Here is a 17,061-nt window from a genome sequence, read left to right as displayed (position 1 = left end):
AGCAAAATATACAATACATAGCTTATTATCTCCTTCCATGTTAAAAAAAATCAATATACAATAATATAATTTTTTGTTATTATACAATATAACTATTATTATAGAACAAGAGCTCCTAATTACAATTTGACCAAACAAATCTATAATGAAATATTACATATAATATTAGTCTTAAACCGAATTCCAATATATTTATTTTTGCTTAAACTGCTGTTGTATATGACAAGATTAGTTTTAAGAAGAATAAAAACAAAGGTTACTCAAATTCATTTTTTTTTTTCTCTACTACATAATATTTGAACCAAAATATGTAACACATCCAGTTTCATTTGGTACGAAACACTGGCAAATTTATAATGAACTCTCACTCTATAAATATAATTCACACTGGGCATTTATAATTATTTAATTACGACTATTATTTACAAAATAAATAACAAGTTGCTTGCTTAGTTCTACAGTAATTTATAAATCAGTTACTCTTCTAAAATTATATACAAATAAGTTTGTTTAAAATTTAAAAGTTGGCATAGGTTTCTTGTTTCAAAAAATTAATTAAGATTTGGGCAATATTAAAAAATCCACTTCTCATCATTTTGAATATTTAATGCGCTTACATTCAAATCATTTATTGTATCACAATTGTCTTTAACAAGAAACTCCAAAGACTCAATAGGTTTTAAATATTCTAATAAATTATCTCTGCTTTTTATTGTTTTGAAAAATGAATGATGCAATAAACTACTAGCTTTTGGTCGCATAGAAGGCTCTCTGCGACTGCACATATCTACAAATTGATGAAATGATTCAGAAAATTTTCTGTTTAAAAACATTGCTTGCAAATCATCACTAGATTCTGAATTGCTGTACTCTGATAAAGTTATGCTGTCCAAGAGTTTAGGAGCATAGCCGCGTACTTTTTCTGTGAACATTAATGTGCAAGGCATATCAGCAAATGGTTCTACACCATTAGCTAACTCGCACGCACAGACTGCCAAACTGTAGATATCAGATTTTTCATTATATCCTAACATATTTTGTTCCAAAACTTCAGGACTCAACCAATTTAGTGTGTCTTTGGCTTGTGGAGGTAAGGAATGGAGGACTCGTTGTCTTTTTCCATGTACAATAAGCTCACCAACACCTCTCAAACCAGATAACAAGACAGTTCCTAAATGATTGATCAACATATGACTCCCCCTGATACCTCTATGAATAAATCCTTTTGAATGTACGTAGTCCAATCCATTAATTACATCTCTTAAAATAATAGCAATAGCCGTTTCAGGAAAACCAGAATTGTAAAAATTTAGAACATCTCTACATGAACCATATATCATCAAAGGGGCAACGATGTATAGATTTAAGTCATTTACAAATGATATTTCATATGATAGTATATTTGGATGCTGTAATTGACGAGTAATATATATCTCTTGCTGTATAAGATTCACTTCTTCTATTAAATCTAATTGTATCTTCTTAATTGCCACTTTTCTGTGGGTGGGTCTGTGATATGCAACATACACACTTCCTAAGCCTCCACAACAAACTGTTAACTCATGTTTCAAATCATACTCCTGTAATTGATATCCAAACATTGTAACTCATTAAAACCAAGTGATTTCTGATCACTCACCAATTGCACTTCCAGAAATAAACTTGTAATAAATAGTATAAAATATATGTGATAAAATCCTACATTATAATTTGGTGTGCTGTTCAAAGCGTTTGTAAAATACAGATAATATTATTGATATTTGTACATCGTTACTGCATCCGAGAATATTTAGAATTCTATTTCAAAAGACATTTCGACACCAAACGACGCATTGTCTATACATGGCGTATAAACACATGATTTTGAATTTCTATTTATTTTTTGACAGCGGCACACGTCACCCCTACCACGCCATTGTTACCTGTGGCGCCATCACCAACGAATACAACTACAACAACACAACAACCCTAGACAATATTAGAATACCCCGTGTTCATATAGACGCTTCTCTCGCCCGATTTTTACGTTCAGAAGGAATACTTAAAGGGTCCTCCGCTCGACGTGGTGGCGCTGCTTTTAGCATTCAAATTAATGGCGCAAAATTTGAAATAAAAATTAATGATTTTAGGTGCACGGGTATTTGAAACTAAATTTGGTATTACAATCCTATTATGTTTTGTAATAATACAATAATAACAAAAATATACTAGATAATATTATATATAATAAATATACAATCAAATCGAAATATAAATCAACAAATACACTGGAATACACCGGTTTATATATAATAGATATCACATCTAATCTACTGGAATAACGTCTACACTTTTTTCTACTTATTAATATAAATATTTATTGAAATTTAGTGAATAATGCATATAGTGTTAGTTCATTACATCGTCTGTCATTCTTAACTCTCGTTAACTAATAATCATCCCGTGCGAAATTTGACATTCTTAAGCAATTCATTTTCTCCCAAGTATATTCAGATCCGTGTGAAGTGGTAATCCAATTTTAAACAGCTGGAACAGCTTTTTATTTGTGTATTATGTCTTTCTTGTAGAAGCGCATACTGATTTCTTACACAATTTCCTGACCTCTTTCCTTAAAGTGTATTATGATTAGACTAATATGTCAATGCACTACGTAGTAATGTAGTAATTATGTCCTCCATATGAGTTTGAAGCTGTTCTATTCATATTGTCAAAGGGCTAAGCATTTGAGAGCAATTCCTTATGAAATCTTTATTAACAAATATACAACCACAAACGAATAAGAATCGCCATTTTGTAAACTTACACAAAAATAACACTGACGTTTCTAGTAACCAACATAAAACATTTGAAAATACTTTTTCATCGGCTCACTAGCGCCAAATCTGCGACTACAAATGGACCCCTAAGTATTCCTTCTGAACGAGGATTTTGTTCTAAGTGAAAAGGCCCTGACAACAACTTTCATTGACAACGTGCTAGTAGATGTCAAATTTTCCAGTAGGGATTATAATTTAAATTTAAACTAGCTGTAAGTGGAATTATGTCTTAAGGCAATTAGGGCATCGTGCCTTAAGGCAAATTGCTGGAACTTTCCGTACCAAAAATTATTATTTTTTTTAAAAACGATTAACATTTTTGAAAAAAAAAAATACTTCGAAAAAATAAGATTTTTGAGAAACTATAAATTTGACAAAAAATTACTTTTTTTTGAAAAAAAAATTGAAAAAAAAAAATTTAAATTTGTTTTTTTTTAAATCTTTTTTTTTGAAAAAAAAAATGTTTTCTTTATTTTGACATATGTTGGAAGATCTGAACTTTTTTTCAAAGCAATCGTACTGCTTTAAATGCATAGAGACAAAATATAAAGCGCGTAAGCGCCGCGTCGCTGTCTAACGGGTAAACATTGGTACGGAACCCATAGGAATGTAAACAAAATTTATACTTATTGTTAAAATCTCTATAAAATATCTGACAATTTGATGTGCATATGTCTAATGATCATTTTTGACCGCCAAATGGCATAATGATCATTTTTTACCTGCCCTTATAAAAATTTGATCAAATCTTCATCTTGTCAATACAAGTAAAATGTTTTTTGAATTATTAAAATAGGACGCTCCGTTCTATTAAAAACTGAGGTACCGTTTTTGGCACTTTTTGCCCCATATCTTCGGAACGGCTAGACCTACCTCCGCCAAAAACTAATCAGCACGTCTCCTTATCAATACGGATCGAATGTTTTTTAAATTATTCAAATTGCTTCATCCGTGTTCCCGAAATCGTCGACGAAAATTTGTATCCGCACACACATACATACTACGCACACACACCACACACACACATACATCCATTTTTTCTAAGGTATGCCAAAATATTCAGAACCCTCTGAAACGTAAAGATATATAAAAATTTGCATTTTCGATTTTTTTGCGATTACTATAACTTACCCTACGGGAAGTTAAAACTTTCTTTGTCGAACAGAAGCTCGAATTTCAATTCTCTTAAAAAAAGAAAATATTTAAATCGACCGAATTCATTGTACTTGAACTAGTTGTAAGTTGCACTCTTAAGGCATGTTGCTTTACTTCCCGATACGTGTAAATAACCGCCATAATTAATAATAATTTGGAATTTGAATTTAGATACATTTTTCAACCGTTTATTTTAAAAATAGAGTTTTCGCTTTCACTAAAAACCAATCAATACAATGTTCTGTTAATGTCCTGAATAATATTTATAATTGTATAAATTGAATTCATTTATTTAACACATTTTAATTCACTTCCTATTTGAAAAATCTATTTTATTTAAATGCGGACGTCAACGTTAATGGTTAGTACAATACGCGCGTCTCATTATTCCAACTCTTGATAAATTTTTACTAGTGGGGTGCATGGAATCGTGCCTTAAGGCAAATTGCTGGAACTTCCCGTACCGTAATTGAGAAACTTGGTACGGAACCCAAAAAAAATTACACAAAATGTGTTCACATTATTAAAATCTCTATAAAATATCCGATAATTTGATGTACATACGTATATCCAATAAACATTTTTGTCCGCCAAATGATATTTTTTTAATTTATTTTTATTGAGAGTCTATAACTGCTGGACCTGCCTTCCCAAAAATTTAATCAGTTCTTCATCTTGTTAATACAAGTAAAATGTTTTTTGAATTATTCAAATCGGACGCTCCGTTCTCTTGACTGAGTTACCGTTTTTGGCACTTTTTGCCCCATATCTTCGGAACGGCTAGACCTGCCTTTGACAAAAACTAATCAGCACGTCTCCTCATCAAGACAAATCGAATGTTTTTTGAATTATTCAATTTGCTTCATCCGTGTTCCCGAAATCGTCGACGAAAATTTGTATCCGAACACACACACACATACACACACATACATCCATTTTTTCTAAGGTATGCCAAAAAGTTCAGACCTACCTTTCATAAAGGTAGATCTAGCGGTTTCGGAGATCTAGTAAAAAAAAGTAAAAAAAATGCCATTTGGCGGTCAAAAATGATCATGGGACATATGCACATCAAATTATCAGATATTTTATAGAGATTTTAACAATAAGTATAAATTTTGTTTACATTCCTATGGGTTCCGTACCAGTGTTTATCTGTTAGACGGCGACGCGGCGCTTACGCGCTTCTATATTTGTCTCCATGCAGTTAAAGCAGTACGATTGCTTTTAAAAAAATCAAAATTTCCAAAATATTTCAAAATAAATTTTTCTTCAAAAAGTCTTTTATTTTAAAAAAAGTAAGTTTGTCAAAAATTTATAGTTTACCAAAAATCTAATTTTTTCAGAGTAAATTTTTTTCAAAAATGTAAATCTTTTTAAAAAAAATAATTTTTGCTTCCAGCAATTTGCTTTAAGGCACGATACCATGCGCCCCACTAGTTGTTATTTAGGTTTTTCATTACAATACACTGAAACTCTAATTGTTTGGCGAATATATGATTTGAGAAAGACCGTACCGGTAAATTATTGTTATTAATAGTTTATTTTTAAACCAATTGTTTCAAACAATTGTTATTGAAAAACAATTAATTGTCTTTCAATTCAAAAGCTTTTGTTTACTGACTGTAAAACGAGAACATTCAGCATATAAAGTGATTAGAAGAATTTTGTAAATATACATTGAACATTGTTTTATTATTTGTATTACACACTGCGTTTACACGATCTTTTGAAAAAAAAAAACAAGCATATTATTTTATAAATCATATATTTAAATATTTAAGTTAAATTCATACATAATAACTTATTAACGATAAGTTTGATAACAAATAACACATTACAGTTACAATTACAATTACAGTTTCCCGTATCGTACGGGTATCATCGTTACAATTACGCATTTAGTTAATTATTTGTTTATATATTGACTAGAGTGTATTGAAAGGAATACAAATTCTATTCTCACAGAGAATTATGTTTAACATGTATGAATGATATGGATTAAAAATACTTCTACTCAAAGTAGAACATATATAAAAAGCTCTTATAAAGAGCGTTTTTATAACCTAGTAGCGTACTATGCACATTTGCACTATACATAAATATATAATAAAATCTTATATAAATTTGTAAACAATAAAAATAAATTTCTCATATAAGTTATAAAATTATATAAGATCGATAGAATTATCGGTAAGCTTGAACAATGAATTCTTTGATTTCGCTTTTATTTTTAAAATTTTAATTTATTAGGCTTGTTTTCTAGGGCAAGTGCACTCACCGCCAATTCGTGCTTCGATCCATGGTAAATAGTTTGTAATTTTCGTGTAAATGCCCGGCAAATTCGGCCGAGCACATCCTCGACCCCATGACACAATACCTAAGAGTAAAAAGCACCTTGAATGGATATAATTAAAAACAAAATTTTGTATTTTGACAAAATTAACTTTTTTTATTTTTTTCTGTTATAATTAGTATGCTCGAATATAATCAAAGCGTAGAACTAGTGTGTATTTATCTTGGACAAGAGATCAAGAAGGTCCATCGTGTTTACTCTGCTCTATAAATAATTTAATGATATTTAATAAAAAGGGGGCAAAGAATGTAAACAATAATTTTAAAATATCTTCCCCAATTTTCAGAAGAAACAGAAACTTTAGCAAAACTGAAGTCATCATCAGTTACAAATGATTAGTTTGCCGAAAACGGGCAAGAAAAGTTTAATTTAATTTCAATTGTTTGTAAAATTTGTGAAGTTTGGAAAAAGTAACAGATAGATAGTTACGACGTATAAATATTTCTTACAATTATATGCATTACTTTATATTTTAAGACAAATCTGTGCCCTTCCTAAGTCCCTCCAAACAAAGCATTATACGGGGCTCCGCCAAGATGCTCGACGATTCTGAATGTATATCTCTTAACCGTTTATAAAATAGAAATAATTGTTCAGAAAAAAAAGTTATAAAAAATATTCAAGGTATGAATATATATATATATATATATATATATATATATATATATATATGCGTGTGTGTGTGTGTGTGTTTGTGTGTGTATTTTCAAACGCAGTTTTTGGTGCTGTTTGATTTTGAAAATATTTAGTTTTTAAGGTAAAAAGAAAATTCTTTCCATTTTAAAATAATCAAGTTAGTGTTCAATTCACAACGACAGAGATCTTTGTATCGAATCCTGTCATTGGCTTTAAGAATTTAAGAAAATATTTTAAAGAAATTTATTATTAATTTCTTTAAAATTTTAATTAATATTTTCAAAAAGAAAATAATTTAAGAAAATATATACATATAGTTAATTTGAAATAGAAATTGAAATTAAATAGAATTAATTGAATTTGTTAAGTACTATTTGAATAAAAATTAGGAGTAAGAATAGAAATTACACAACACAAATAGCTGAGTTGTAGTAGGAATAAGAAGAAAAATATTAAAACTGGCTGAATTCACAAAAAATGAAGAAATAAAATAGAAGAAAGAGTGGAAGCAGTTAGAATTAGAAATTTGAAATGAAAGAGCAAGAATTGAAGAGAGAATAAAGAAATCAAAATGAAAGAAAATTGAAGAGAGAGAATGAAGAAATCAAAATTGAAGAAAATAATTGAAGAAAAATGAGGATAGAGAATGAAGAGATCAAAATTGAAGAAAATTGAAGAAGAAAAAAAAATAGAATAGGATATATAAGATTGAATATGATATAAAAAATAATATAGAATGTAAATAAATGAAGAGTTGTAGGTGGCTAAACGCACAGAGTGAGCAAAGCCAAATAAATAAAAAAAAAAAAAATTGTTATCAAAAATAAAAAATAAAAAAACCCAAAAAATTAAATAAATGAATTGTAGAAGAAAAGGGAGGGTTTATATATATATATATATATATATATATATATAGGCCCACCTTTTCTATACAAAATATCAAGTAAATCATTTAATATAATAAAGCTTACCAATAATTTCAACACTGCCGGTGGGTCCAGTCATATGCATGGGGCCACCGCTGTCCCCTTGGCATGCATCTTTCTTTCCATCGTGGTATCCTGCACAAATCATATTTTCAGATATTCGTTTCTTGCCATATCCAGCATCAAGGCATTGTTCCCTGGACCATATAGGAACAGTAACACTCCTCAATGTATCGGCTAAAGAATCACGTTCATCTAAGCGGCCCCATCCTGCTACGACGCCGAGTACACCTTCGTAATCTCCATATCCTGATGTACAATATAAAATAAAAATAAAACGCAATAATAGATATCTAGATAATTTAAATTATACAAATTTGTATGATTCACAAAATTATAATGAAGTGGAGCGGTTTTATCAATTTAAGTTTTAAAAATTATTATTAACTGTATGAATCACCCGTAATTTTATAATATTAGTAGATTATTGATTTTACAGCTTTTGTTTAGAAAGGTTAATAAATTGACAAGTTGGTTGAAAATGATTTATAGATCAAGCTATGTGCAGGGCTTGATAAATAAAACAAATATTAAAGTATGGCGTCAATTTTGTAGGCAAGACAGATATTACAGCTGTTCTAAGAATGAGATTATATCGCCTGTGAAAAAGTAAAAAAATACAAACAGTCAATGAATGTATGTTAATTTTAATTACATGGAGTTCTTCAAACATAATTATTACAGGATGAGTGAATTTGCAAAAACAATATTTGTTTAGGCGTTGTTTAACATAGTCCACTGTGTGAACGAATATTATAGAATTTATTAATCAGCAATTACTTTATTTCTCTAATGAAGGTTTGTTTCTGAATGCGAATTACAATGACAAATTGATCATGTCATATTTCAAGTATGTCTTTGATTATATTATTGTTTGTAAATATTATACATATTTTTAATGCTATCTTATATAAATATTGATTCAGAATGACTTGAAACGTCGAGACAATATAAAATTAGCAAATCGGATCTTCGGGCGAAGACAAACTTCTCCTTCGGAAAAAGGGAGAAGAGGTGACTAAACTTCTAATTTCATTTTACTATTCACGAATTTATATTCAGTAATTTTATCCGTGTTATCATTATAAATATTTTTGGTTTTTTGATTACTACAAAACATTGAAATTCGAATTGTTTAAAGACTCAATTAAGACGGTAAATTGTTATTATTAACAGCTTATTTTTAAAACAATTGCATTTCAATTCAAAAGCTTTTGTTTACTGATTATGAGAGAACCAAAAACAACGATTCAACATGTAAATTTAAAGTAATTAATTAATTTTGTAAATATACATTGAACATTATTTGTTTTATTATTTGGATTACAACACAATGTGTTTACATAATCGTAATTTTTTTGAAAAAAAAAAAAACAACTGCAAGTAGAGCTTTTTCATCAATTTAATTTTATAAAGTCAATGACTGATTCAACAAAATATTTTATTCCAATTATTTCAACATGTTTCATCCGAATTAATTTATTTCATTTGTTGGCGGAGGAGAAAAAATATGAATCTTGTACTTAAATGTAATATGATTTATCTCGATATATTTGTTATAAGCTATATATATATATATATAAGCGCATTTATATAATGTGCATATATATGGTACAAATTTTACTTAAATTCGGTCAAAATAGGGAGTTATATTTTTTTATGCATATAGGTTACTAATTATTGCCAAAGAAAGTACGTACAAGTTGCTTATAAAACTTGATCGTTGATACTGATGATCTATTTTATATTTATGGTCTATTGATAATCTTCAGTCATGAAATAACAATTTTCAAAAATATATTTAAAATCCACTAGACGGTGTCATTTGGTTTATAATATAGTAGCATTATACCTGAATTTGTTAACATTTTCAATTAATATTATATGTTTATTTTAAATAGAGTTCGTGACAATTATGCACAAAAAACGAACTTGTTGGAATATACGACAAAAAATCTGCTGAATTCCTTAATACGTGTTTTTATTTCAATGAACGGATATTTGTACGGAAACCTTATTAGAAAGATTTATATTAACATTGTACTTGACAAAATGCGGCACTTTGATTGCGGCCCTCATAACTTTATCATTAAATCAAAGTGAAATTCAAATCGTATGAAAGTAAAAGCTTGAGAAGTTGCTTGGGATTTTAATGATGTTTACCCAATTAAGTATTTGCTGAATGAGTTTGTTATCAATAAATTCAATATTCAAATCAATATAACAGAAACACTATCTAAAACTAGGTGTAAGTGGCATTTTGTTTTAAGGTAAGTTGTATGAACTTTCCGATATGTGTAAATAATCTGTTTAATAAAAAGAAATTGATATGTAGCTATTTTATAAAAAACTAGTTGGTATTGGTATTTTGCCTTGAGGCAAGTTACATGAACTTCCCGATATGTATAAATAATCGACTTAATTAATAAAAAATAAATTAATTTATGAGTGATTAAAAGTATTCCAAGTGGACACGTGAACTCGGAGTATTTTCTAGAAGCAAATTTGCAAAAATCAATAATTTTTGTAATTGTTTCCGTAGGACTTTAACGGTTTAGTGTGTTCATTAAGACCAAGTACTCTATCGTTATACCAAGTAAAATCGTCTAATTTTAATTTTAACAAACGTCAAAAAAACTACTCATTTTCTCACACTTTGATAAATTTTTAAAATTAAATTACTTGTAAGGCCGTAATCTTTCAGTAAGTTCTATAAAACCATGATATATATCACTAAAAAAAGTTCGGCTAAATAAAAATCGGCTTAAATTTTTTTTCAACATTAATGACAAGAAAACGGCTCGGTAGATTTTTACCTAAAACTAATCAGTATCATTCCCAACTAATATCTTTCGGACAGTTTTTGATTTTTTAAAATCGATTCGGTAGTTTGAGCTTAAATGTGGACGCAAAGTTTAACACTTTTTTCAGATTACAAAGAAATAGTTTGGCAAATCGTCTCACAAAATTGACAAACGATAGCCCTCATTGAGATATGTACATCAAATGGCTTTTAAATTTCTGAAATCGGTTCAGGCGTTTTTAAGAAAACGTCGATCAAAGGTCTAATTTTAACAAATGCCAGAAAAACGATACTAATTTTTGCAAACTTTGAAGAATTTTTAAAATTAAACGACTTGTTGCAGGGCCGTAATATTTTAGTATGATCTACAAGACTATGGTATCTACCGTCAAAAAAAATCATAAAAATCGTCGAATTTTTTTTTTTAAACTTTATTACAAGAAAACGGCCCGGTCGATCTTTACCAAAAATTAATCAGCACGATCCGGCACGTGAACGAAAAATTTTTCACTTTTCTGCGATTTACAAAGAAGCGGCCAGGCCGGTCGTCGTACAAAACTCAGAAACGCTAGTCTTCATCGAGATACATCGAATGGCTTTTAAATTTTTGAAATCGGTAAAGCCGTTTTGGAGAAAACGTCAATTTACGGCAAAAAATCTGTTCACACACACACACACACACACACACATACTTTTTCCAAATTTGATCTCATTCGATTCAGAATAGCTTGAACCGTCGAGAAAACATAAAATTAGGAAGTTAATTGTAATTAAGGACTATAGAGGTTAATTTATTTATAAGGGTATAAAATTAATGGTGTATAAAATTAATAAGTGCTATATAAAAAGCAATAAAAATGAAAGCATAACAGAAGTAATATTTTACTATAGGTACTATTATCGGTAAATGAGTTGGCATATTCTAAACTTTATAACTGTTTATAGAGATATGATAATTTTCCCAAACATGCGGGTTTATTATTATAAATATACATATATTTCCTTGCATACTTGTATAGAACAATGGCGCCATGTAAAGTTGTGTTTTATATGATAAAAATTATGTTTGTCGATAATAGATGAGTAAATTTGGGAAAATTCTTACCAGTTTCCGGTAAACAGACTGCACTGATCTTCGGGCTGAATTCAACCGGATTCTTTAGTTCAAGAACTGCGATGTCATTATTGAAAGTGAAAATGTCGAAACCTTTATGAACCCATGCGTTTTTTAAGCCTACTTTTGTGCCGTCTTTCGACGTGACATTATGTGCACCGAGCAAAACCTGAAACATACCCGTAATGCGTTATGATAATTTCCGTTTGGCACAATCAATTGCATGCGATCAATGTTATCGTAACATGTGCATTATTGCATTATTGCATTAAAAGTGAAAGATTCGAACGATTGCTAACAGTACGAATTAAAATTGGTTTGTCGAAGATCAGTTAATCAAACATTTAAATCGTAGTCAGTGGCGAATTTTAGCATGATTAAAAACAATATTTATAATATGATCAGGAAAATTAATTGTTTCAACCTAAATATTTTATGCTGTTAGATTGGATACATTCAAAGTGATAACATTTTTCTAAATTTTAGAAATAAACTTTTAATTAACCATTAATTAAGAAATGGCAGAATTTTGTGTATTGACGCGTATATTCATCATGCGTATAAAATAGTGGCCTTTACTATTTAAATTGAAATTTTTGAGAAAAACAAAAAATGTTCTGAAATGTCGAGTTGATTCGAATATTTTCAGACTATGACTGTTTCAAATAAGTAAAAGAGTGGCATTTCCCCTTAACGCATGTACTTTGTGCTTACGTAGTTATAGAATTTATTAAAACTCTCCTTCGATAATTCAGGTTGTTGGGTTATAATTTAACCCTTGTAGCTGTGGACTGTATTAAACACTGATTTGTTTGTATATTGTGTATTTGTTGCAGTTCTAATTACAATCACTGATTTGTTACTAAGTTATAAGGAAAGAAGATATATTTATTTTTATTAGCATCCATTCCGTGTGAAGCTTAATGCTTTGAAGTTTGTCACCTTCATGGCCAATATAATAAAACGAAAAGACGTCCGGACACGCGAGTTGTATAAAGTTCCCAAAATGTAGTAATAATAAACACAATCAGTAAGAATAAATATTTGACTATTCAAATAACATTTCCTAGTGTTTGTTTTCAATAGTTTTTCTTTTTAAATAAAAATAGTTTACAATATTTCATTGAATTTAACCCGTTTTTAGTTTAGTATGTAATACATGTGTTCGGACGTATTTTCGTTTTATTATATTGGCCATGAAGGTGACAACCATCAGGGCATTAAGCTTTACACGAAATGGTTGCTACCTCTGGTAAAGGGGGTAGCGGAGTGTTTTAATTGAACTAGTTGTTCACTTCTAAAAGAAAAGTCCGCTTAGCAACATGTATAGTAAATAATAAATAAATATATCTTCTTTCATTATAATTTAGTGACAAATCAGTGATTGTAATTAGAACTGTAACAAATACATAATATACAAACAAATCAGTATTTAATACAGTCCACAGCTACAAGGGTTAAATTATAACCCAACAACCTGAGTTATCGAAGGAAAGTTTTAATAAATTTCATAATTACGTGGCGGTATACAACATGCTTATGTTAACAAAGAAGTAAAATGTGGTAAAAAGATTTTTCAATTTTGCAAAATAAATCTATTTTTCATCCGTTATCTCAGCCGTGCAACTTATTCCGCGGTTGACGAATATACCTGTCATGATTTTGATTCAATCACAAAACTGTGCACACTTCGCACGTGGATTCAGTGAAAATTGCCAACCGGATACTGTTTGTTTTGTTGGTCATTTGCAACATTTTGTGTTGATAACTCTCTAATAGCATTATAAATACAAATAGCAGAAATAAATAGCTAAAATATATAATAATTCATAGATGATCATTATATTCAGGGGGTTGTTCTTTTTTTATTTATTTTCTTTCGATTTTGAGATTTTTGATATTATGAAAGCTAAAAACCTTAGAATTATTTAAAAAAAAATCATCTCAATATCTATTTTTTTGACGAAATTATAGATATATATCTCTATATGTATGATCCTCTGAAACCGTTTTTTTTATCGCTCCGCGAGCTGTTGTATGCCAGCTGCTCTCTTTTTCATTATAATACGTCATGTACATGACCTTTTCAATGTATCAGCACTTTTGAACACCATGGTGTATTAGTACATTAAATTAAATAGTACATTAATTAAAATTACATTAGTACATTATATTAAAAACTTTAAATACGTTTTTCTCAAATTGACTTTTTTCAATGCGGTGCCACAAATTAAAAAAAAACTACAAGTCGGATCGACTTGCATTTTTTTTAATTTGTTCACACTGCAATACCTAGTCCCCCTACCTCAAACAACTTGATAACATTACGCAAAAAAATTTGCGAAGCTTCTCGTCCCAAAAAAGGCCCTTTTTAACACTTTTTTTAAAATAGCTGCCATTTTTTTCCTTCTTGCTTTTTTTCTTTTATTTTGGTAGGGGGACAGGATTAAAACTTTTTCTTCAAAGTAGTTTCGTTTTTTTTGTTTCAGGCGCAACGGATTTATCTGTGGCACCGCAAAAGAGATCGATTTTGCAATGCCCACTTTAGCGCCTCCTGGTTAACAAATGACGGCGACAAAAAAAAAATTCTTAATATTCTATGATTTTGTAAAATTTGTTTAAAAAAAATCGCATGTCTCTATGATCAATACATTTCGTGAAAAACAAAAACAAATACCTTGCATTTTTTGTAACAAAAAAAAGAACAACCCTCTTAGATTTTTTTTTTTTAAATCGTATCCTAAAATTTATCGATCAAGGAAAGAATTTATTGAATAGCTAAGCAAAAATAATTTTAGTTGAAAGATTTTACCTTGATTTCTCGCAGATCGAATCCGTCCACGCAATGAGCTGCAGTCAAGAGATGCCTCGTCGTGAGTAGACTGGCGCCGCAGTACAATTTACCGGATCTGACCAGACCGCCGAGCCAGGGAAATTCGTGGGCGCCTGCTTCGTTCCCGCCAACTATGCGCGTGCTTCGGGATCCGCGCACCCCGCAAACTGCAACAAAGGCATGACCCTCATGTTAGATGATGATCAACCAGAAGAAATTACATTGCTTTGCGATTGTTATTTAAATTATCGCTCACTTGGATTATTTGTTTGATGAAAAGGGTTTTGGTTATTATAGAGACTTTTTTCGTACAATAATTTTGATTATCAAAGTATTATATTAGTAGAGTAATACAATTTTAATTTAAATTCGGTATCATCACTTAAGTTAAGGGTTTACCAATTTTGATAATATGTATGTATGGTTAAAAGCTCTAAACTTCGAAAATTCCTAAAATTTATATTACAGAAGACACTGAGATTGCACTACAATTTTATATTAAAATTTGAAGAATTAACACTGCCCTTTAAATTTTACAAACTTCAATATACATAAACCGTTAAATGTATACATAGATTCCTAGATACTGCAATATTTCAAATCACTAAACACAAAATGATTGAAATTTAAATGCGTTTATGTTGTATCCTATGGCGATGTGTTATTGATAAATTGTTCTCCTATGATCCTCTTACCGCAATTGTCGCACAATCCACCGTTAGCGAGAGGATTGGCGGCGCACATTGGTACCCAACAAACACTTATAATAACAATAATTGCACTTCCGAACACCACTGCGGCGAAGTCACTCGATTTCATTTTTGTTTCGCACTTTTTTCCCTAACTTTGAAAAAACTATGCGGTCCCTAACTCTATGAACTGAGATGTTCTAATAAGGTTCACGAGACCAAATAATTGGAGCGCAAGAACTAATGATTTGATCTACGGTCAACCTGCGTTTTATATACTGACAAAATAAGTATATTTTTAAATACGATGACAATGTTTATAACGCAGACATCTCCGAAGAGGTAGGGGTAACCTTGCAGTGCATAAATGATTTTTTATTGCGGCGTTACTTTTTTTGTTGTTTGAACAAATAAATAATATAAATTATTGATTTCGTGTCACAGACGATCCGACCTTGTGCTACATAGATAACTGTTTTAAAACAATTACTTAGTGTCACGATTACCTTACAAAATGCTATGCATGTTATTGTTGTCAAACAGTTAGCGCGCCCGGCCAAAATTGTTTGATCTTGGCGGTGTTCTTTCTTGAGACCTTGACCAATAGTTACGTCGCTCAAGGTCATGCCGATAATTTAATTCGTGTAGAGAATATTATCTAATTGTAAAAACAATTACGTGAAATCAGTTCGAAAACTATACAACGAATTACGAACCTATTTTTAGGTTACATCGTATCACGCACGTGGTGCACTAAGAAATTTCGTAACGCCTAAGATTTGTACTTTTCTCACTAAATAGGAACAACGGAAAATTTCAATGTATATAATCAAAGTTCTTTTTTACCGTTATCTTAAATGTGATAGCTAGTTTTGACTGTGCTTGAATTACCTATAAACTAATACTAGCCTATTTAGCAATATTTATGTAACACATGGTATTATGCATTCGAATAGGATTTTGCAATGAAGCAGACAGTGCAATATTTTTATTTATTGCCATATAGATATAAGTCAACTAATTGCCAGTATGTGGGGCAGTCGCGAAATATATCTTTGATAATTAGAACCTGAATTTTGAATGATTATCTTTATTTGTGTACATTAAGATTATAAAATACTATGCGTTGTAGTACCGGTTGCAATTTCATAGTAAATATTATTATACCAGCTAAATAGATCAATAACAAACAGTATGTGCAATATTTTGTTCGAATTTAGATTGATTGGGGGCTCGACTGGCTGTTCTTTCTTTGTTCATTGGTAAAAACATACATATTGCTTAACGTATTTATAAAAATGTGCAAACGATTTTAAGTATGAATGGCATATTGATAATAATTAACTCGTTTAATTATTACAACTTTGATTCAATGTATCATTGTCATCATTGACCATTTACTCCATGTTTGAACATTAAATAATTGAAGTTATTTTCTGTTAATTATAAAAAAAAATCTTTGATTTAAAATAGAAACAGTAAGCATATTTTTTGTTTGATATTGAGTATGTAATATCATAGTGGTAAATAAAAGATAGAGAAATAAAAAAGATTAATGAACGTGGGAAGTGTCTTTATTATTAGCGGACACCACGTGCAAGACAACTCTGACACACATTCGTAAAATTTATTCTGGCAAATTACTTTCCAACAAAGGTAACAGGAATCTATACACT

At 29.9% G+C, this 17,061-nt stretch overlaps 1 protein-coding gene and 1 pseudogene across 1 annotated transcript; both read right to left on the bottom strand.

Annotated features, from left to right (window-relative positions):
- Positions 1-536: 536 nt before the first annotated feature.
- On the bottom strand, positions 537-1,916 carry LOC113376066 (annotated as a pseudogene).
- Positions 1,917-6,217: 4,301 nt separating this feature from the next.
- On the bottom strand, positions 6,218-15,514 carry LOC113376065 (trypsin-1-like). Its single transcript, XM_026615995.1, has 5 exons — positions 15,392-15,514; positions 14,676-14,863; positions 11,855-12,032; positions 7,932-8,195; positions 6,218-6,348 (listed from the first exon to the last, which is right to left on the bottom strand). The coding sequence occupies exons 1-5, from the start codon at positions 15,438-15,440 to the stop codon at positions 6,218-6,220; spliced, it is 810 nt and encodes a 269-aa protein (XP_026471780.1). The 5' UTR covers positions 15,441-15,514.
- Between the last annotated feature and the right edge of the window lie 1,547 nt (positions 15,515-17,061).

Source organism: Ctenocephalides felis, unplaced genomic scaffold, assembly GCF_003426905.1.
Source record: "Ctenocephalides felis isolate EL2017-DRISC unplaced genomic scaffold, ASM342690v1 CF-g0.4_SCAFFOLD_01886, whole genome shotgun sequence".
Classification (NCBI taxonomy): Eukaryota; Metazoa; Arthropoda; class Insecta; order Siphonaptera; family Pulicidae; genus Ctenocephalides; species Ctenocephalides felis.
This window is presented reverse-complemented; position numbering and strand designations above follow the sequence as displayed.

Bases quoted from the DNA above. Each gene is read 5' to 3' on its own strand.
- LOC113376065 (XM_026615995.1), bottom strand. From the start codon at position 15,440: ATGTGCGCCGCCAATCCTCTCGCTAACGGTGGATTGTGCGACAATTGC. The intron at 14,864-15,391 runs GTAAGAGGATCA...CCTTTGTTGCAG, and splicing joins TGGATTGTGCGACAATTGCG to TTTGCGGGGTGCGCGGATCC. The intron at 12,033-14,675 runs GTAAAATCTTTC...GGTATGTTTCAG, and splicing joins TCGATCTGCGAGAAATCAAG to GTTTTGCTCGGTGCACATAA.